Source organism: Urocampus carinirostris, chromosome 8, assembly GCF_059441175.1.
Source record: "Urocampus carinirostris isolate Australia breed hairy pipefish chromosome 8, RoL_Ucar_1.0, whole genome shotgun sequence".
Taxonomy (NCBI): Eukaryota; Metazoa; Chordata; class Actinopteri; order Syngnathiformes; family Syngnathidae; genus Urocampus; species Urocampus carinirostris.
The window spans coordinates 32167575-32190379 of record NC_142356.1 but is presented as its reverse complement, the minus strand read 5'-3'; the positions used below and the strand labels follow the sequence as shown (position 1 = coordinate 32190379).

Sequence of the window (22805 nt, the reverse complement as noted above, 5' to 3'; positions counted from 1 at the left end):
ATAGCTTGAGATTTTAAACAGTTATTCATTTGAACAAAGACAAAGAGTTCAAACAAATACCTGCAGGTATGGCCGGTCCGTTCGAGGAGGGGCCTTTACTTTTATCAGGGAGCTTGGAGGCACTGTTGGCCCTGCCTCTGGGTCCACTTACAGAAGTCACATGAGCCCCTCTAAGCCCTTGTCTAATTGCAAAATCCCCAACAGTACTTCGAGCTCCGAATCCTCTATTGCGTGAGACAGTGGCTTCTGAATCACTCTGGGCAGATGGAGACCCGACCCTCGGTCTCCTGGGCTGGGCCAGAGCCTCGATCCTAGACATCCCTCGTTTGGCCAGGCCGGTCCTCGATGTGGAGCTTGTGGTGGAGGCCTCAGAGGCTACAGAAATTCTGTCCAGATCCGCCGGTTCTGTGTCGGTCGAGTCACCAATTCGGGCTCTCCGCAATATGGACGCCCGTGTGGGTCTTGGTTTGGGGACATTTGCAGTTTTAGTGGCTGAAAGAGAAACAGGACTTTGGTTGATCTTGGCTCGACTGGATTTGGTGCTGGCTGCCACTGTGGTGTTTCCTGTTTGGGTTCTGGCACGAGAACATTTGCTTTCCTCTTTAGTGGGCTCGTCAGGAAGGAGTGAGTTTGAATTGATATCATCATCTGTAAGGTCCAGTGAAGTCTGAAGACCTGGTGTTCTAGTGTTAACCCTCCTGGTTTGGGCTTCCCGACCAGTAGCACAACTTTTTTTGTTCGAGCACGCGAGGGTTTTCTCCTTTGGTTGTCCTACGAGGATTCGCCGTTTTTGAACCATTTTCCTGGCGCAGTCAGCTTGGCTTACCGTACTCGTCGTGTCTACATCTGATTCGGGTGACATGGAACCTTCGATGGACTGACTTGGCGGATCCCCTGCGTCAGACACGGTGGTCTCCAAAAAAGCTGTCACTGCCTCAGAGTCTTTCTGGAGCATGTCATTGTCTACACCTGCTTCTCTACTGGATGGTCTGCTTCCTGTGAGCCCATCGATGCGGGGAATCAACTCAATGGGAACATTGGAGCTGGGTTTCTCCACAGTAAAACTCTCTTGTCTCAAATAGGGTTTCCCGCTGCTGTCCCTAAGCCTGTCTTCCCTTTTTCTCCTCTGCACTTCGTCTTTTCTCCTCTCTCCGCTCGTCTTTGGACGTGAGGAAAGCTTTGCGCCAGACTTTTCCGTCGACGTACGACTGGGAGTATCATGAGTGGGCAAATGTTCTCCGCTTGCTCTCTTCTCCTTTTCTTGGAGTTCCGTGTCCTGTTTCTCTCCCATATCTGTGTGAAAGCCAGAACTTAGGGTTCTTCCTTGAGCAACTTCCTCACCAGGAACCGGAGGCAAACTTCTTTTTTGACGCTCTTTTAGGTCGGATGAAGCAAACGAACGGGTTGGTTCACTTACATCTGGTGAAAAAAGCAAGTGTGATGTTTAATGTTACATAGATGAATAATACAGGGTGTGTGTGTGTGTGTGTGTGTGTGTGCAGAAAAGCAAATATTACAAAATAATATTCAACTGGCGGATAAAAAAATATTCCATTAGCAGATAAAACTTCATTTTTAAATTTTACTTAAGTTTATTAAAAAAATATATAGTGAAGTTACATTTTTCTTAAAATTGCTATTTTTGTAAAACAAGAAAAAACTGACTTAACTCTTAACTGAATTAAATCTATATTCTTTTCCCCAATGTTAATAACATTGCCCTAAACAAGGGCTCAAGACTTTAAAAAATCTATTTAAAAAATTGGTATTAATGACTTATTTAGTAACTTTGTTGTTGCTAAATGTTATTGCTCTATTTTTGCTCGAACTATTGTTAAGATGCAATCTTTTTTGTTGCACTATTGATTTGGTCCACCTACAAGGCCAATGTCCAAGCACTACCTTGTAAATATTTTCGCCCCTTTATCCGTACATTCCTTTAATCTTATTTTCTCAATAAAGTCTTTATTACATGTTTATCCTGGAGTGCAAAGTCTAATTTATCTGGCCGCAAAAAATGTTCACTATGTTGTTTTTAATGACAATAAATACAATTATAATTATAATTATAATCTATTCTTATTTTAGGAACATTTTGTAGTAATCTTGTTTTAAGTATATGTTTTTTGTACTCCAAACTCGTTCTTCTATCTCATCTCATCTCATTAGCTACACCGCTTATCCTCAGTAGGGTCGCGGAGCCCATCCCAGCAATCATCAGGCAGTGGGCAGGGGGACACTCTGAACTGGTTGCCAGCCAATCGCAGGGCACACGGGGACAGACAACTCACTCGCTCATTCACACCTAGGGACAATTTGGACCGGCCAATTCACCTGAAATGCATGTTTTTGGAATGTGGGAGGAAACCGGAGTGCCCGGAGGAAACCCATGCAAGCACGGGGAGAACATACAAACTCCGCACAGGAAGTCTGGAGCTGGATTTTAACCCACGCAGGAGGTTCCCAAGACATGAACTGTGCCGCACATGCGCTAACCACTGTGCCGCCGTGCTGCCCGTTCTTCTATTGACAAAATTAAAAATATAAAATACATACAATTTGCCTATTTAAAGTATTTTTTGCTTTGTTATATTTCAACAGTCTTTATTTTAGAAATTGTTTGTACTAAAATATTTCAAATAAGAAGAATATTTGATATAGTAAATAGCTAATTTGTAGTGTTTCTCATTTTAAAGTTTTCCAACTATTAAAGTAGATAATAGAAATAATTTTACCTAAAATAAGTACAATTTTAAGCCTCACAAATGAAGTATATTATTGATATTAATAATTACTGATCAATCGTGATAAAAGTAATTATGCTAACATCAGCAATAGCATTAATAATCACTATTATTACCACTAGTATTAATGTTAATTATATGATTGGTAATAATTATTACTGTATTATTTCTATCATTATTATCAAACATAAATACTAATTATAACTAATTTTTATCATTAGTATTTTTCTTATTTTACTGCAAATTCTTCCTGTACCTTGGGGAGTCAAAGAAAGGTGTGCAATAATAATAGAAACATTTGTAGATGTTTTCATGTCTACAAAACAAAGGTTGTTCAGAGTTAGAGGCATACATGGTGAAGAGTCCCTTAGCACTTATGCTGCGCACACACACAAAAAAAGAAAAGACATACCAACATAAGTAATTTGACGGAACAGCTTATTATTAGCACGGCGGCGCAGTGGTTAGCGCGTGTTCGGCACAGTTCTAAGGTCTTGGGAACCTCCTGTGTGGGTTCAAATCCAGCTACCGGACTTATTGTGCGGAGTTTGCATGTTCTCCCTGTGCTTACGTGGGTTTCCTCCGGGCACTCCGGTTTCCTCCCACATTCCAAAGGCATGCATTTCAGGTGGATTGGCCGGTCCAAATTGTCCCTAGGTGTGAATGAGCGAGCGAGTTGTCTGTCCCTGTGTGCCCTGCTATTGGCTGGCAACCAGTTCAGGGTGTCCCCTGCCCACTGCCCGATGATTGCTGGGATAGGCTCCAGCACCCCCACGACCCTACTGAGGATAAGCGGTGCAGCTAATGAGATGAGATGAGCTTATTATTATTATTTTATTGGTGCAGCAAAAAATAAGCAGCACAATTAATACATAATACTCCAACTCAGAGTGTCCATGTTACCATTTTTTGACTGAGAATCACGGTTTATATGATAACTGGTTATGCACTAAGACGGTTAACAACTGGGTGGACTGTTCAAAATAATAAATGTTTCACAGATAAAAAAAATCACAGTTTTTTGGTATGACTAACAAGGAACATATTTTAAAGAACGGCACTTCCCACTTAAGTACCTTTGTCGCTAACAAAACTGTGACTCTCACCGCCAGAACCCTCAGGGTCTGTCCTTATGTGGCTAGCTGCAAGGATAGCCCACTGTGAGACCCAGCGAGGACCACCAACCACCAGTTCCTCAGGCAAGACCTGGAAAAAGAAGCAATGGAACATTTAATCCCCAAACCCCAAAAACGGCTTGGAGAGGGATGGGCTACACTTGCCCAAGACACACCACAACAACTAGTGACTTGATGGTTAAGGGATCCGTGAAATGTGACAGGCTAAAAATAAGGCACTTTTTTCTTTTTTTTATGTGCAGCCCTGTACCAAATGACCCACGGCTTGGTACTGGCCCGGTTTCCAAACACTGCTGTTTTGTACCTCATTTTCCACGAAGACTGCTTTTCCTCGCTCTTTTGTATTAGACCTGTGGGTCAAGTTTTTTCTGTCCGCACTCTGCCCATCATCTGGTTCATGTACACCAAACACCTGAAACAAAGAAACACATGTTTATTTCAAACAAACCAAACTTGTATTGCAGGGGTTAGGAACCTTTTTTACCCAAAGAGCCAAGAAAGAAATATATTTGGATTGTTTTTTTGAGCGTGAGAACGCCGCACCTTGTATTTCAAGACAAATTTCAGCAAAACTGCTAAATCCGCTCTCAAGACAAAAGCTTATTCTTCAGCATAGTTTATTTCACTGTGAGACGTTTGATGATTTGATAAAATTTATGAAATTATTATAATGCCTTTGTTCCATGTCAGCGAATATACCAAATTATACCTACAGTAACTTAAAATCTGTGCTCATTTCGAACGTCAAAGTTTGTTTGCAAAATTCTGCAAACTAGAAATATACATATGTATTTACTTTTCGCGCAGAGTGAGCTGTGCTCATGAGCCATAGCTTCCCGACCTCTGTTCTATGCTGTTGTTTCCATCTTCCCACCTTGTCGATCATTTTCCGAGCCTCTTCTTCTTCCTGGTCTCCGTTTTCCAGCTCGATGGTGTACGTTCCTCTGTCGCTGCAATCGTCTCTGTTTTGGTAGCCCTCGTCGCAACTGCTCTGCTGGGGCGCCGAAGCACCATGTTTACTTTCTGGCAAGTTGGCTGACATTTTGGTACAGGAAGACCTACGACGGCGAGCCGGGCTTTCCTCTTCTGCAAAGAGGCCCTCGGGTACGTTAGCGCGACCTTGCCTGATCTTCATCCCTGCTCCGCTCCAAAAGCCCAACGAGCGCTCCTCCAAAGTTGCAGCCCTGCGTTGTTCTCCAAGCGCGTTCTCTGAATCACTCTGAGTTCCGTCCTCATGTTTGCTGTCTGTCATTGAAAAATATACATCATCTTAAAACTAGGACATTGTTTGAGACTCAGTATTTACACCAAGGGTGTCAAACTCATTTGGGGGGTTACTTAGTAGAGAAAACCATCTCACAGGGGCCGGACTAGTAATTTAATGGCATAAAAGATGTGCCTTAGTTGAAAGGTTTGGGTCTTTTTGAAGGCTCACAGTTAAATTATGGTTCAGGCATGTAAGATTTGATTATTGAACAATTAATAAGGCTCTTTTACTTAACATTGTGCCTTCACTAAGATATGCTCTCTTGTAGTGTTTATAAACAAAAAAAAAAAAACAAGAATAGATTTAGTTTCTGTTAGAGTTTATTTAACTCATGGAAGCTAATGCAAACTGAAAAGTGACAGAAATAGCATACAAACACAAATGTAAATAATCAATTCAATCTTCTAAACGTCTTTATAAACATTTTTTTAATAAAAATGTTTCCCAGAATATGAGAACTTTGCTGTTAGATACAATATCTAATGTGAACATAATCTCTTTTTTAAATCTGAACTAAAGGTTTGCAACCATTAAACATTCAATGATGGGATGCGTTTGGCAAGAGTTTGACTATCAACTTGATGTGTAGTAGTGCTCACATTTAACATTCCATGTAAAAATTAATATTACTATCTTTCTGAGTTTACCAATTGTGTGCTGAACAGAGTGTTCAAATGTAGAGATCTGGAAATGGATGAAAAGCGAAGATTGCATGAAGGTGTGGTAGTACCAACAGTGATGTATGGTTTAGAGGTGTTGGGTTTGAGAGTAATTGAGCATAATGGATTAAATGTCTTAGATGTTTGCGTACTATGTATGGAGTAACAGTCTGGACAAGTTAAGAAATAAGAAAGTAAGGAGAAAAACTGGTGTGGTGAGAGAGCTTGCTGAGAGGGTGGATGAAATGTCCAAAGATGGTTTGGACATTTGGAAAAGAATGGATGAAGGCTGTTTAACTAAAAATTTTATATGATCTGCATTTTTTATATAGCGCTTTTCAATTTAATGACTTCCCAAAGCGCTTTACAATGTGCTCCACATTTCCCAATAGCGGCCTTGCAGCCATGTAAGGCGCTAACCTGCTTATTGGGGGTGTTAGGGGTTCAGTGTCTTACCCAAGGACACTTCGACATGTAACACGGACGAGCCGGGATTCGAACTGGGATCCCTTGATCCCAAGATGAGCGCTCTACCTCCTGAGCTACAGCCGAGCTATAATATGTAGTGCAGAAGTGGTGGGAAATAAAATGACAGGAAGGCCCGAATATGGTTGGATGCATGGGGTGAAATGTACTCTGGCTATGAGGTTGGTAAATGTAATGAATGCAAATGTGGGTGTTAGGGATGGATGTGAATTGTGAAGGATAGTTAAGAATGACTGATATTGGAAGTAATGATGTGGAGGGGGTAAACCAGTGTATGCTGTCGGGACTATCTGCTGATGAAGGGCTCCATGGCACAGCAACTCACCCCGTGTTGTTAAAGTGTGGTGACATGTTGGGAATGAATGTTTGGTGGAAGTAAGTGTTCTTGAATCTAGCCACCTCCCATGAGGGGGGCATGCATTTGGTAGATGAATAGACACACGGAAGGACGGACGGATGGATGAAAGACAGACAGGCAGACCGACCGACAGACAGACGGATAGATAGATTTAGAACACTAATTTGTGTCTGAATTCAATGTAAAACCTTAAATCGTTAAGTTATTACTGTTTACAACCATAGTGTTAAACTCTAATTTGAAACAATAACTCTTCTTGAAGCCTCCGCCTTTGAAACATATTTTCAAGTCTTGAATTGTTTTTTAAATCCGGAATTTAATTTTTAATTTTGGGTTACCTTTGATTTGAATTTCAAACAGAAGGAGTCATTTATGAAGGTTTACCCATACTTGAAATTTTGGATTCAAGACCCCTAGTTTGAAAAAAAGTAAGTGGATAAGACCCAAATGTAATGTACAAACTTCAAATAGAATTTGAAACATCTTTTTGGTTTTACACCAACTTGAAGTATCAATTTGGAACCCTAGTCCTGGTTTGATAAAAAAATGTATCAAGATTTCTAGATCTAGGTAGAAGGGGTGTTTGTTGGATTTTGCTGTGGTTTGTTTTCAATTTGAAAACAGTATAATGGGATTGGGGCTTCAAGTGAAGATCCAGTATTTTGTGACAAAAATCTTTTGTTTTAGATTTTTAGAACAGTAGTTTTCCGCTCGTTTTTATTGTGCATGGATAAAAACGAGGAATGAGCCGCATGCGTCATGTTTCCATAAATTCGTCAAGTTTGCTTTGCTCTGCAGTTGTCTGATAGATAGATAGTTTTTATAACCCGTCAAAATGTGCCCAAGACTTTAGGAACACGCGGTACTTTATAAAGCCCGTTTTGAGTGTTGGAGTGTGTTCATATGTGACCTATAGGCTCTGAAACGGCGTAAACCAAATTTTGTGAAAATGTACATGAGTTTGACACAGGTAATGTACACAAGTACCTTTAAGGCTCCTCAGTTGAACCGGTACATCACTTTTGACACTTTCCCCACCTTCTTCTGCCACTCTTTCTTTGGCCGTCAAAGGAAGCTCGTTCTGGGCCAACCAATCGGCGACTTTGACCTCGGCTGCCACCATGGCTGTCTGAAGCGGACTCAGCTCCTCCCCTGCCAGCCTTTTTGGGCGTTGTCTTGTATCTAAGCCCAACTTTGCCACCCGATCTTTGACAGTCACTTTTCCCGACGCTCCGGCGTCAAATTCTATGGTGTAAGATGCGTGACCGTGGACTGATTCGGCAGCGGAGGAGGTGCCCAACTCTTGATCCCTTGATGGGGCTTCAGCACCCGCTTTACCTTCAAGGGAAGCATCACTGGTTGGGATTTCAAAGTAGCTTGGCTCCTGAGTGGATGTTATTTGTGGGGCAGGCTTTGGCACTTTTGCAATCTTTTTCTTGTCTGTAAAGAAAAGACAACAACACAAACACACGACATGATGGTGGTTCATACCAACAACACTAAACTATGGTTAACTCTTTCAGTGCCATACGTATAAATAAGGTTTCTGAAACATTGTTCCTCAGTGCCAAAACATAAGAGTTTTTTTTCGTTTCATTTAAAGAGAACTATCATCGTCTGTAAGTATCAATCCTCTGGGAATGATTTCAGTATGATAAATCTTCATTAGAGGGCAGGAGTGGCTTTTAACAATTATGAGTTATTGGTATCTAAAACAGACAGAAGCACTGTAGCCACAAATACATACACTACAATGTAATTTTAACTAATAATGTAGTGCTAATATTCTAACGCCTTTACAGGACAAGGAATGTAAAACAGAGCATTGGAAGGTGCAGAACATTATTTTTAATACTTGCCTAAATCATATTCAATGCCTTCTTAACACCATTCAACATTTGAATTTGATCAAATCCCGTTTAATGACTTTTAATGCATTTTTTACCATGAGCTGGAGAAACGCTAAGTACAGTATTATACCTCTTTGAGCCTTTTCACGATTCCTGTCATAGGACTTCTCCCCAGGTTGATCATCAGCATCTCCATCTCCCCACCATGCAGGTTGCCCATAAAGGGGTGTTCCCCTGTGCAAGACTGCAACATCTAAACCAATAAAAAACAACAAAGGCTTGCAAAGTCATGATTTATTAAGTACAACACAGAAACCCATCAGGAAACATCAGGAAATACATTAGAATTAGAAATGTCCTCATTGTGAATGGTAAAAAGGTAGTAAACATTGCTTGCAATGTCATTAGACATAGCACTTAAGCATAAACACACAATAAAGACTTAGATAACAAGAATGTCAGGATAAATCTTCTACAAAAAAAACTGAATACAGTTAGCGTGGTGCCGTCTCAAGCACACAGTATGAAAATGCTTAATTTAACCTCATGCAGATATTCTCCCTACCATATATACTCACCAGATGTATGGCTCCAAGATAAAATACTCAAATTAGGGGGTCAGTTTATAGAAGCGTATTTGGTTGTTGGTCACCAGTAAAGAATGGTAGATAGACATGGGGAGGAGAACCTGGTTTATGTAGGAAGAACAAACCAACAGGAAACCAATGGGAAAATGTGAAGAAAGAATTCACAGTAAAAGTGTGCTGAAATTTGGTCTTTCTGTCGATAATATCATTTTTGCAATGCACCAAACCTGGAGAAAAAACCCCGTCTCGGACAGTTCTTAGAAATTGAGAAGAAGATTTTTGAATAGCTTGAAGCCCAGAGAAAAAATGGGTATTGAGTGTCTCGGCTAAATGTTGGTTTTCAAATTCTCAGGATTGTACAGGCCAAGAAATATGAATGGTTTACTGCTTTAACAGGCCAGTGCGTGTTTCCTATATTCATTTTATTATGTGGCTATTTTAAAGCATTTTGGGAGCTTGACTTCCATGAGATTATATACGGTATTTTGTAACTAAATAGTTACCTTCGGAGTAACATGCTATTTTTGGGTTTCAGTAATCTGAAAAGTAACAATTACTTTTTAAATGAATTAACTAGTAGCTGTAACTAATTAGTGTTTTTCAGCAATGGGCCCACAACTGGATATACCCATTTTCCAACAAACTGGCAAAATATATGATTTCAGTCTTGTGCACTTGTTTAGGGTGGTGATGGCCCTGTGGAAGAAACTGTCTCATAACCTGTTGGTAGCGCCTACCAAAGGGCAACATGGTTGTGTTCAAATGTAGCAAGGCCTTGGCTACATTCCAGATCTTGGCAGTGACAGGCCGTCAGAGCCTGCAAGGCCTTTTCTCCTGGCCTAAAAATCGTGAACTTTGTGATGTTATTTGTATTTTGTCCATGAATACTTAGCAAATATTGCAAATGGTGTGTCAGCTTCCTGCAACTGCTTTCCCCTAGTTGATCTGCATCCAAATGTGTGTTTATTTAACATTTGAGCCGTAACTTATTGCCAGGGTCAGAAATCTACCTAAAAGCCTTCACAGTCAGTTCTGCACTTACTGTAGAGTAAAATAAGTGTCGATAAAAATGTTGCTTCAACCAGTTATATTTCGAGTTGATGAGACGAAGGCCTTCGAGCTGGCGTAGTGAAACGTCAGCATTTTTACAAAATATAATCGGCTATGAAGCGGTAATCACTAGAGTTAATATTGCTATTTTATGAGGTTAGTATTTTTTCTATGTGTCGCACCTGTAGCTATAGTAAAGCCATGAATTAGTTCACGAGGGTGGTATTGATTTAGACGTAGCACTACTGATGGCCTCGGTGTGAAATGCATGGCTCGCCTCTGGATCTTGGTAACCAACCTGATAACCTTTCATCTGCCCTATTGGGCTCTAGGGCTTTATTGGAGAAGGATGCCTCGCAGACAGTTGCTGCTGCCTCTGACAGTTTCCCTTCAGGTTTTGAAGACTCCCCCTCAACAGGCCTCCTCTGGCTGAGCTGAAGCTGGCTGCTGAATTTCTCATGCTGAAAGAATGATATTAGTATAATTTCAAGTTTTATCGTGTTAATGGCATCGGACTAATGTAAAGTCCCACCTTAAGTGCTTCTTCAGGGATGTGCATTTCCCCACGGACAACAGTGAACAAGTTAGTATGTGGGAAAAGTTAAGGAAAAAATGAGTTTGTGATGCACTGTTTCCCGAAGAATTTTGTGAGACCCCGGCTATTTTTAGAGAACCAGCAGCTCTTTCAGCTCGGCCTGCCATAAAGAGCTGATTCTATGGGCTCCTAAACAGCTCTTCAGTTTTTCTTGTTGCTTTAACCAATATATTACCAAGAATAATGTAACAATATTCATTAAATGAATTAATAAGAAAATGTCTCATACTACTACTAAATTAGCCTTTATTTTTTCACTCTTCAGTGAGATAATATTTTATTCAAACGTTGAACTATAATGTAACCAATGTACCAAATAATGTAAACTGAAACAACACAGAAATTCTAAAATCAAGCAAAAATAGAAATTAAAATGTGCAGAATAAAAACATTGTTAGCCTCTACTGAATATTGACATTGAGAACACTTAGTGCAGGGGTGGCGAACACGTGGCTCTAGAGCCGCATGCGGCTCTTTGCCAATAAGAATGCGGCTCTTTGCTTCATCATATTTTCTAAATACTGTGGCTCTTTGCCTTGTTTCATGTTTACTTTTTTGTGTGTGTATTGCGGGTGTACACTTTCCTTGAAATCATCACAAGAACAATAGTTGTTGTATTGTAAGGAGAGGAGTGTGTTATGGGAAATAATGTTTTTAATTGTGTGTGTTTATGTGTGTCTGTCTGCCATGGCAGGTCAGTGCATGGTGTGGCTCTTTGACTCTCACAGTTAAAATTTTCGTCTCTTTGTGTCAAACTTGTTCTCCACCCCTGACTTAGTGCCTAAGCTTGGGAGGACTGATTCAGGTTCTTCTGTCAGTGATAGACAATGCACTCTACTTCTGAGCCATTAAAATAATTAAAACAGGTCCAAATTGGGATACTTTTCCTGCTTGACTGATTCTTTTATTTCCTTTCTTTCTTTTTGTCCTCTGTTTTGCACTTTCTTTACTCTTTTGACCCATTCCTGAGCTCACTTGGGCTGGGCTGCTGCCCCTCCCCCTTTGCAAGGCTAACAAATTAGCGCAGCCAAAGAAACTATACCATGCATATTAACCAAACAACCAATTAACCAAAATCAAGTGAGAGGAAAATAATAATAATAATAATCATAAAAATAATAATCATCATCATCATCATAATAATCATTGATAATAATTAATAATACAGGTTTATAAAACATTGGCGGGACCATTAAAACTCTCGTGGCCCACCAGGGGCTTTCAGTTGTATGGAAAAAACTGTGGTGAAGTTTATTAAAGAGTATAGCGAGTGACACATTCCTCTTTGAATTGTTAATATTTTAAAGGATATCATAGCCAAACCGCAGTTTGTCATCAATCTTCAACGTGACGTACATTTGCTCCTGTACTCTTACATCATTGACGAAGGTCTGCAAGAAAAAACTAAATCAACACCCAAAACCAAAGTACCACTGCAAGACATAAAACAGAACTAAGAACATACCCCGTTCAGGCTACCCAGGTCCTTGACTTTGTGTTGATCCGTTTCCGGCTCGTAGTTGATGACGGCGTGTTGTTTGTCCACACTGCGGGACTAAATCACATCAAATCCCAGAAATGGCTGTTAGCTCAGATAATCTGCCTGTCAGATTGTAATAAAGTGGGTACAGTCCAACTAACGCACGTATTTCAAAGTCAAAGCCGGGGGTACAAATCTGGCCAGCAGGTTTCCTATGGCCCCATGGAGGATCTTGATTCATTATTCTATCTTATGCCAGGAATCATTGAGTGATATATGTTTTTTTTCTCCTCGAAGACAGTTTTGTTTTGGGCAAATGTATTTTTGCAAATGGTTCGATTATTCAGCTGAGTGAAATATAGAAATTGATGAAAAAAAAAAATTAAACAGATTTTTTTTTACCCACTTTTGCTTGAATATGAAATGTATGAGGCTATTAATGGTGTCCAAATAGTGTGGGCTTCATTCATTCAATGTTCATGGAATGGGGATTTTTATATCAAGAACATTTGTCTTTTATGCCTGTTTACTGTTAATTGACTGAGCCATTAGAAAATATTACCTTATTTTTCTGATCATATTAGAATCAGTTGGTTCAATTAGGTTAACTATTTCAAAGTTATATCAAAGTTTCTCAACTGGTGGGTCTTAACACACTTTTGGGTCGCGGACGTGTTCTTAATGTGTCGCGGGCTTTTGCCACTTTGACAGGCTGGTGTATGCCGTCAGTCAAACAGCCAGTCGGGCGCACAAGTCAATGTGTTCAGTCCATCTAAAACAAACTGTGAAACACGGCGAGAGCTAGTATTTCAGCTGCTCGTTACATTGGAAAGAAATTCATCAATCAATTGAGTCATTGAGGAAAGTCAGAAGAGCCCAAATACAATGCTGATCACCAGCAGAGGCTCTGTGGATTGTTATCGGGTCCGGAAGGAGACAGAGGCAGGAGATGAAGCAAAAGCAGATCTGCGGGTCCAGTTTGCTGCTGTAGATATGTAACAACTCTCACAAGCCTTAATTGCCGAGCGTGTATCTCACCAATACTAGATCCATTACCCATAAAACAGATAACCTAAAGCTACAAATTGTGGTATACAGCTATATTTGTGAATCTTGTATTTTAATTATCACAGAGACCGCGCGCCACCTGAGGATCCCTGATGCTAGAATCCAGCTAGCCAGATGCTCTCTAGATCACTCTCTTACATTGAAAGGAGAAGCTCTTTTATATTGTTGTGCTATTGTATAATGACAATAACCACAATACATTCAACTGCAATTCTGTGTTTGTGTTTTTGGGGGGATCACAGCTTGTTTATAAGGTAGGACAGAGGGTCCTGAAGTCAGACCAGTTGAGAACCACTGCAATAGACTATATCCCTTATTGTTTTTGAAATTCACCATTTTATCTGTAGCCAGTTTTTGAATCTCTGGCTGTTTGACTTTGACACCTCTGACCTAACGTGTACCTGCAGCATGAGTTCACAGTCATCCCTCCCCACGAAGATCATCTCTCTTGGGAGGCGATGACGCGTTCCCCCACCGCTTACGAGGAACCATGACGTTAAACTCATAGCTCCCCTTCCGGATCACTTTCGAGCTTTACTGCATCCTTCTAAAAAAAGAAAAACTTGTCAAAAAATCGAGAGTTGACGACAACAACATGGGGGTATCCAATAGAAGAGATGTAAAAATGATATAAAAATGATGCAATGATTTTGACTTCGTAAACTTTCCCCTTTTTGACAAATGTGCAAGTAAGTTTGAACACGTGTCTGGAATAGTTGATCCTTCAGTACTCATGGAACTGAAACAAGCAACTGCTACACACGTAGACAAGCTTGCAAAGTCTTCTGACACTCCCTTTCGACCCCGACCACGCCTTGCTCTCCCAGTCCCGGCTACCGACCCGTTTTTTTTCTGTCCCTGACACTGCCATCCCTCGCTACGGAAAATCCACTTTTGCGTTCGGAGCACAATCCAAGTACGATAGCGACTTGCTTACCGCGTCCAGCGAACACCGGATCGTGGGCGCAGCCCTTTCTCTTTCCTCCAATAAAACTTGTGAGAAACGCAACGCAATTGTGTCCTGTTTCCGTTCTTGTCCTGACACCTACAGCTGAAGGCAAGTTAAATTCAGGACTTTTAAAGACTTTGTAATGCATTTGGAAATCAAATTTAAGACCTAGTTGACAAAGAAAGCCACATTACATAGGGTCTTGTACACATTACCTAGCACAACTTTTAGCCATGGCGAAAAACGTTTCTCAGATAACCACTTTTCATAAAATGTACACTTTTCCATGGTCCAAAGAATAAACTTCTCTGTCAGAAGTTGCTGTGTATTGAGTGTATACTTAAGACACGCGTCTGCTCTGAAAGGCCCGACTGAAACCGCATCACCGTTTTGATAGTTCTGTCAACATGGTCACGTGATGTTGCCACGAAAGGAAATCTGTGAATTATTAAAAAATATTATCGACAAATGCTAGTGAATTTTTATAATTCAAGAAAATCTAAATCCTAACAATGTTCTCCCATTTTTAAGACTTCCGAAAATTTAATTTTAGACATTTTAATCCCAAATAAAGTCTTGTTTTTTTAGAATAATGAATTCAATGCCTTAGAAGACCTTTAAGGATCCACGGGAACCCTGTTTACACGAAGGTAGGGTTCTGTGAATGCGCATATGAAACTGGTGGGGTTCGGTAGCTCCAACAAGAACCACTGTCATAAGTGGACCAGACTCTCGTTTACTCCAATCAAATGCACTGAGCATCATTGCTGACTCATGGCTGAACTCACGGCCTATCTCCAAGTTAGCTTATCAACTATCTGACCTAATTTGAGATAATATGATTGCATTCATCTTTTCGGGTTGTTGGTTCTGGGCCTCACTAGTCCTTTTACCCATTTTAGATGCTTGACTGCACATTCTTGCCGAGATGTCCTCAAACTCCTCTGAAGATGACAACACTAAACTGACAGGGGGAGGTGGCTGAGCTGATGGCTAGTTAGCCAATGACAGCGCCTGAAAATTAGCCTATTTGGACCACGTTTCCCGTTGAATAGAAAATCTGCCTCATAATAATCAGCTATGCGCATTAATACCTATGTTTTACGCGTTCAGTATTAACTCGAGGGTAAGATGCTATATTTAAACGGGAAGAAACCCGGATGTGCATAATTGATAGATCCTCATTGCTTCACACTTGCTCCATAAGCCCCGTTTACAACCATCAAATCTTCCATGCTAAATGATTTCGTTTTCCTGAGCTGTCGAGCCACACTGTCCACTTACGGTCGATCCACAATGCTAGCTTCCTCGTAAGTTGCTTGCACGGCGATGCTCATCTCGCAGCATCCCCTTTGGAGAATATCAGCGAGCCTCTCGCATCAGGACCAGAGCGATTTGGCTGCAAACACAAAGGACACAGGAAATATTTCACTAACCAGTTACTGGCACAGTGGCAACAATCTGAAACGAGCTCGATTTATGCACCGTGACGAAGAAGCTGTTTATGCTTCGTTGTGTGTACTCGATGCCAAGCCTAGAAAGCAATACCTTGTCGTTGACTCATGGTGGCGCAGTAGGTTCATGATTGAGAACATTATAAAGTCCAAGGAAATATAATGGAAACATTTTGATATTTAATTTCGTAGTATTACTGTAATTATATTTTTGGGGGGATATTTTTGAATTATTTCTGCAGTCAGATTTGGGTAGTGTTTCTTTAATATTGATTTCGTATTACTGTAGTTTTATTTTTGTACTATTTTGGGAGCAGTACTTTTGTCGTATTTTTATTGAAGTATTTTGTAGTATTTATGTTTTATTTTCATGGGAGATTTTCTTGTATTTCTGTAGAATTTGTGGAGTATTCTTGTAGTTGTATTTTTGTAAAATTTCTGTCGTAATATTTCTGTCGTTGTATTTTTGGAGAATTTCCATTGTAGTGTTTTTTAGCAATTCCGTAAGATGGACGATAATTAGTTGTATTTTTGTAGTATTTCTGTTGTTTTGTTTCTTTACTAGTATTTTTTGTATTAGAGTATTACTGTAGTTGTGTTTATTTTCTTCTTGGAATAAAAGCAAAATAGAATGTTAGGTACACGTTTTACATTACAAACATGGCAAAATAAAATCACCTCCTTTTCCATACCCAAAAACCCAGACCGCCAAATATCCATTGCATTAAACGTGTTGTAGTTACTGTTCAACATTTTAACTTCAATGTTTTGAACACAAGATGACGCCAGAGCATCAAACTTCAATTTAATTGAGCTCAATAAAAAAAAAATCTTTGTCGTTGAACGAGGACGTACTGTGCCGTGTATGCAGACCAAACTTGAGATATACTTGCCTTGCAAAAATATTATCCCCTTAAGAACTTTTGGACATATCAATGTATTTCTGGTTTTAAACTTATGGATAAAAAACAAAAACAAAAATTAAAAAATCAACAACATGTAAGACACAATCATGAAAACAAACGTAATGTATTCAACATTTCAGATTGTGCTAACAAATAAAATTGGATACACGGTACTGCGAGGCTACAGGATGCCGACTTTAGTGTAGATTCCATGGTGTCAAAGAATTACAATTTGCCCTACCTATGATTCTAAAAGATGAACTTTAGTATGAAAGTTCATTTATTTTTGTCTAGTATTCAAATTGTTATTATTGTGTTTTTACCACTAGGGGGCAATAAATATTACACACTGTGCTTTAAGGTTTGTCAGATCTTTCAACTAATGCTCTGGGATTGAGGTCTGGGCTTCGGCTGGCCATTCGAACACCTTTATATTGTTAATGTCAAACATTTCCATTGTAGATTTTGCTTTATATTTAGGGTCGTTGTAATTTTTGGAAGGTCAACCTGTGCCCAATTCTCAAGTTTCTGGCATACTCCACAAAAGCCCAGCCATCTTCCCATCAACTTTAACAAGCTCCCTGCTGGAGAAAAGCAACCCCAGAGCATGATGCTGCCACCACCTTGTTTGACAGTGGGGGTGGCATTTTCAAAATGTTTGACAGTGGGCATGGTGTTTTCATGGTGATGTGCAGTGTTACCCTTACTCAGTGGTTCTCAAATAGTAGAGCGGACACCCCTCGGGGGCGTGAGGTTCCGGCAAGGGGTGCGTGGGTACGTTTGACTTCGGGTGCCTTTTTTTTTTTTCTTTCTAAGGAACCAAGTGCAATTGGACTTCCAGGACAGAAAATAATCAGGAAGAACTACTGTAAAGCTAAACGTAACGCTTTGCATTCAGCCCAAGAAGTTCAATTTTGGTGTCATCAGACCAGAGCACCCTGTTTAACACGTTATTTTTGTCTCCTATGTGACTACTCTGCACAGCCAAATGACTTCAGACATTCCTCAATGACTCAATGATCCAATGTCGACCTAAAAGACATTGAGGCTTTCTTCATGCGACTCTTCCAAAAAGGGGCAGATTTATTTATGTAGTTGTCTCACGCACACATATAGTCCCATGTTAGTTGTGAATGCCAGCAGGTCATCCAATGAAATAATGAGCATCTTAGTTGATACTCTGATTAGCTTTATCCTTGCTTTGGGCATGTCTTAGTAGGTTTTTCACTGGTTTCTTGCTCCCTCCATTTTTATATTTTTTGTTGCACGGTGTTCTATGAGATGTTTAATGGTTGCAAAATTGTATTGTATACAATTTCTGATTTAAACTTTTCCACAACTGGCTGATGTGTTCTTTGGTCTTCATTGTGCTGTCTGTTCTCCAGTGTCTGCTTTCAGAGACTTCTGAACCCATCACAGAGCAGATGCATTTAAACTGAGTGGCCTGATAAAACATAGATGCATTCTGTCTGTCATTGTTAGTCATTTAGGTTGACATTGTATCATTCAGAAGTTATTGGGGAACTTCTAGAGTCAGTTGGCTGAGCTGAGAGAATAGGGGACCAATATTTTCGCATCACCTACTTTTCATTTTTTTCCTTGTAAATACAAAATAGAAAAAAAAAACACTAAAATCAATTAACACAAACATGACACTGTTTTATGAAAAAACTTTTGTTGGTTTATTAAGAAAGAGCCGAATGTTTCCAATGAAATACATTTTGAAAGGTTCCAATTTTGACTGTATTAAGTAAAGGCCTTATTAGTGGTTTCATTTGGTGCGCAAGGGACTGAAAAATGGAAAATGTCTCTTGATCTTAATGCATACTCATTCGCAGTTCTCAGTAGGAAGGTAAATAAATAAGTAGAGGTCAGCCAAGAGGAGTCTTAAACTGTACATCAAAATCATCAAATGTGTATGCAACCTTACTTCCAGTGAGTGCGTGTCAGTTACAGATTAAAGCAATGATCATGATTCCTGTTGAATCGTCCTCCAACGACTCAACAAGAATTGGTGAATGACCTCAAGGTAGCTGGGACCCAAGTCACCAGGATGAATATTGGCAACACTTTTCGCCGCAATGCATTAAAATCCTACAGTGCCCGATGGGTAAAACCTTCTTAAGAAGGCACATGTGGCAGTCCGCCTAAAGTATGCCAATGATCACTGCAGAGATGCACAAAGTGATTAGGAGAAGGTTCTGTGGTGAAATTAGACCAAATTTGAACTATTTGGTCTAAACTCAACCCATCATATGCAGAGGACAAAAAGTGCTGCCTATGACCCCAAGAACACTGTGCCCACCGTCAAGCATGGAGGTGGAAACCTGATGTTTTGGGGGTCTTTCTCTGCCAAAAGCACAGGGCTCCCTCCCCGTATCAGTGAGAAGATGGATGGAGCCATGTATCAAGCGGTTCTGAGGGACAACCTACACTCTTCAGCCAGGAAGCTAGCACTGGCCTGTAGTTGGGTCTTCTGACATGACATTGACCCAAAGCATACGGCAAAACCAACGAACAATTGTCTGAAGAAGAAGCACCTTAATGTCATGGGCTGGCCCAGCAAGTAGACGGACCTCAATCCAATTGAAAATCTATGGAGGGAGCTGAAGGTCTGAGTTGGAAAGTAACAGCCTTTCTTTTGTTTTCCTGTATTTGATTCAAAGTTGTTATTTTGTAATTTAATAAGGTATTCCAATAATGATTTCTGACTAAAATCATCATCTGTCAAGGCAAGTACAGACTGACTGCACCCATCACTCTCCATGCCAAACCATGTTTCCACCCGGCACCTTTATACGAAAGCTAATTGAAAAATGTATGTTCACTGTTGAGACACTTCATTATTAAAACCAACAGAACAAACTGTAAGCACCTGAACACACCGGCCAAGCAACTAGAGCAATTTTATTGGGTGAACGGTAATGGTAGGCAGTTATCTGTATAGCACAATCCCCTGAATACGTCCGTATCCTTCTCATTTGGCCTTTTTGCAAAATAACTTGTTTCGAACGCATTATTTATGACAAAACCGACAGTCAAAAAGAGCTTTTACAATATTAAGTAACTGCAAGAGGGACATACATTTTATGTAGTATATTTGTTCACAGGCTGCATTCTCTCTCTAACCTTTTTCAACATCTTCCTGGAGAGAATCGTGACTGAAGCCCTGGATCAAAATGAAGGGACAGTCGGCATCGGGGGACACAAAGTAACTAACCTCCATCTAGCTAATGATATTGCCGGACAGGAAGGTGAGATCTGGTCAATAGCCTGGACAAAGCATCAATAAAATAAGGGATGGAAATCAGCACAGAAAAAAAAAACAAATGTAATGTCCAACCACCCGGGTATTGCCACAACATCACCATCAACCACCAAGAAGTTGAACCGATCCCCAAATTTAAATATGTTGGAGCTGTCAAATCAGAAGTGGGGTCAGAACCAGAAATAATGGCTAGGATAGCTCAAATCACAGCCACTCTTGCCAGACTTAAACCCTTTGAGAAGGACAACATAGCAGTGAAAGTAAAGATCAGACTCATGCAAGTACTGGTTACTCCCATCTTCCTCTACGCTTGCAAAAATGGACTCTCACAGCACAACTGGAAAGGAAAATGCAGGCCTTGGACATGTGGATCTACAGGAAACTTCTAGGCATCAGCTACATTGCCCATGTGACAACAAATCCCCCCACCCTGGTGCGTAACACCTTCAGAGGGCACAGTGGACCTTATGAATGACTGTTGTAGCTACATTGCCCATGTGACAACAAGCCCCCGACCCCGGTGGGCAACAATATCAGAGGGCAGATTGGACCCTATGAAGGACTGTTTTCAACTGTGCGTAAACAAAAACTGCAGTGGAATGGTCACGCCCCAAGATCATCAAGACTTGACCAAGATCATTCTCCAGGGCACAGTATAAAGGGGCAGGAGGAGAGGAAGGACGAAAAAGAAGTAGGATGACAACATCAAGGAATGGACTAGTTCCAACTTTGCGATGACCCCAAAAACAGGCAAGGAACTGTCAACAGTGGAGAAAACTGTCCAGAGTTGCGCCCTAAATGGCGCCCAGGCGTTTAAAGGGTCCGTGAACTTGTTGATATGGTCTACATGCAGACATTATTATTATTATTATTATTTCACTCATTTTATCAAATTATCAAATGTCACACAGTAATCTACAATCTTTTGGATTTAGATTTTTTTCTGAGGAGCAGGCTTGGTGGTTTTGTTGATTTTGGTCTTGAAATATATGGTGTGACTCTTGAAGACAAAAACGAAAAATCAAACTTTTCCCGAACTCTTATAGGATATTTTTTATAATAACAATTTATTTTACCATAATACCTGTTGTGAGTGTTTATATGGTCTCTCTCTCTCTCTCTCTCTCTCTCTCTCTCTCTCTCTCTCTCTCTCTCTCTCTCTCTCTCTCTCTCTCTCTCTCTCTCCTCCTCCTCTCGGCTCAGCCGCCTCAGTCCGCTGTTGTGCATGTCATCATCAGGGTGCCCCCTCTGCGTTTCTATAGGTAGCCCATAATAATGAGCGTCCATTGGCGTTCACTTTGGTTGCCCCCTCCCACCGGCCTCCTTGGCCCTGCCCACGTTTCCGAGGTCTCACTCGGTTTATCTCCTGAGGTTCAAGTTCGCAGGAACGTCACGTCCGCACTTGAACTTGCAGCTCAGGGTTTTGGGAGGGCATGAGGGGGAGGAGGAGGACGAGGAGGGGGTCTTCTCTCAATTTGTGCGCCCTCCATCATCATCATCACCACCATCATCATCTTCAACCATTTGCGCTAAAAGTCATGAGGCTCTCCTCCGCGCTGCCCGCAGAGCGTCGCTCCGGCTCGGCTGCGCGCGCGTAATTCCAACGCGCAACTTACTTTTTTTGTGTTTATTTTGAATATTTTGGGGCATCCCCCCACTCGTGATACTCCGGATGCATCCATGAGGAGGTTTTTACTTGGAGTCTACCTGGATTTTCCGATGTGAAGTCGCCGTCGCTGCAGCAAACATGTCTCGCCGCAAGCAAGGCAAACCCCAGCACTTGAGTAAACGGGACTTTTCGCGTAAGTAAATGCGCGCATTAGTCTCTACTTCTTTTGTTTTAACTCGTAAAAAGACAGTACTTAAATAGGAATTCACTTATTCGAAAGTGGAGTGTATTGTAAACACTTTTTGAACTTGAGTCACGGAGCTTTTTCTTTCCAATAAATATCATGTACAAGCTTTGTCTCCGCAGAAGTGATCAACTTGCAGCCCGTACAAACCCCAAACCACCTCAATTCTTCGTCAATATGTTTTTTTTGCGACGTTGTTTGTTCAGGAAGTGCTGTTTACACACACTTGTCCACGACGCATAGACCTCGTGGGTGCAGAGGTGCATACCGAGTCTGTTACTATCACGCGTAATTACGCACAAATACGCAAAATTACCTAAGAGAAGATTCGACGCATTCAAAGGGTGAAATATCATCACTTCGAAATTATCATTATTTTCAAAGGGATTGTTATTATATTTTCTCACTTGGGTTTATCCCCTATGACGTTACTCGGCAGTCCAACTCTCGGGCAACGTTTCCAAAGGTGTAACTATGTCGTTGTGACACAATTGTCCAAAAATATAGTTTTAATATAACGTATATACCCAACATTGAGTCCACATGCTCTGTTGGTCTTCTTCCTGAAACCAATTACGATCTCGTAGACGTCTGCCTTGATCTCGTGAGTGTGATACAAGCAGATTTGCCAGTTGGGGGCGTACTTTGATTGTTGTCCTAGAGGGCACCGCTGAACTTGAACTTGATCTACTTTTATTATTTTATTGCTTAACCAAGTCAGTGGAGCAGATTTTTTTTCTTGTTCATTCGTGCACAAAGGTATAACAAATAAGTTAAAATAACCGTTCACTTGTAGTTGTTCTGTAAAATCTCATCACGTTTTTCTAGTTTCTTTGTACAATTGTGTATGAAATACAGGTCCGGTCATATGTATTGTATGTGTAACCCCTAACCACACAAATTCTCAAAGCACAGACACCCCCATACAACGGCTCCTGATCTGAAACCTTCACGAGGGCAAGGAAAACCTAAAAAAAACTTTATGTGCAGACTGTGTTTCATTTAAGCGTGGTTTGTTTATTGCTATCACCCTGATTTTATTACTCACCGTATTTTGAATTATTTTAGTATATTTCTTGCTGTCATTTTTTGTTAG

General features: G+C 40.6%; 2 protein-coding genes across 4 annotated transcripts in view; one reads left to right on the top strand and one right to left on the bottom strand.

The window, feature by feature from the left end:
- Nucleotides 1-15772, bottom strand: part of cep170ab (centrosomal protein 170Ab) — a 28355-nt gene extending 12583 nt beyond the window's left edge. The window contains exons 1-13 of one of the 3 annotated variants that reach the window (XM_088342395.1): nucleotides 15715-15772; nucleotides 15514-15628; nucleotides 13682-13827; nucleotides 12198-12287; nucleotides 12045-12123; nucleotides 10670-10728; nucleotides 10436-10598; nucleotides 8631-8753; nucleotides 7638-8090; nucleotides 4755-5125; nucleotides 4185-4292; nucleotides 3821-3950; nucleotides 61-1419 (exon numbers count right to left, since the gene is read on the bottom strand). In XM_088342395.1, coding sequence (XP_088198521.1) covers nucleotides 61-1419; nucleotides 3821-3950; nucleotides 4185-4292; nucleotides 4755-5125; nucleotides 7638-8090; nucleotides 8631-8753; nucleotides 10436-10598; nucleotides 10670-10728; nucleotides 12045-12123; nucleotides 12198-12287; nucleotides 13682-13786 — 3040 coding nt within the window. In that variant the 5' untranslated portion in view covers nucleotides 13787-13827; nucleotides 15514-15628; nucleotides 15715-15772. The remainder of the gene's footprint in view (nucleotides 1-60; nucleotides 1420-3820; nucleotides 3951-4184; nucleotides 4293-4754; nucleotides 5126-7637; nucleotides 8091-8630; nucleotides 8754-10435; nucleotides 10599-10669; nucleotides 10729-12044; nucleotides 12124-12197; nucleotides 12288-13681; nucleotides 13828-15513; nucleotides 15629-15714) is intronic. The other 2 variants (XM_088342397.1, XM_088342396.1) reach the window with 2 other exon arrangements.
- A 5325-nt stretch (nucleotides 15773-21097) lies between these two features.
- LOC148361648 (BCL11 transcription factor A-like) overlaps nucleotides 21098-22805 on the top strand; it is a 63027-nt gene continuing 61319 nt past the window's right edge. Inside the window, exon 1 of the mRNA XM_088342394.1 lies at nucleotides 21098-21658. Coding sequence (XP_088198520.1) covers nucleotides 21604-21658 — 55 coding nt within the window. The 5' untranslated portion in view covers nucleotides 21098-21603. The remainder of the gene's footprint in view (nucleotides 21659-22805) is intronic.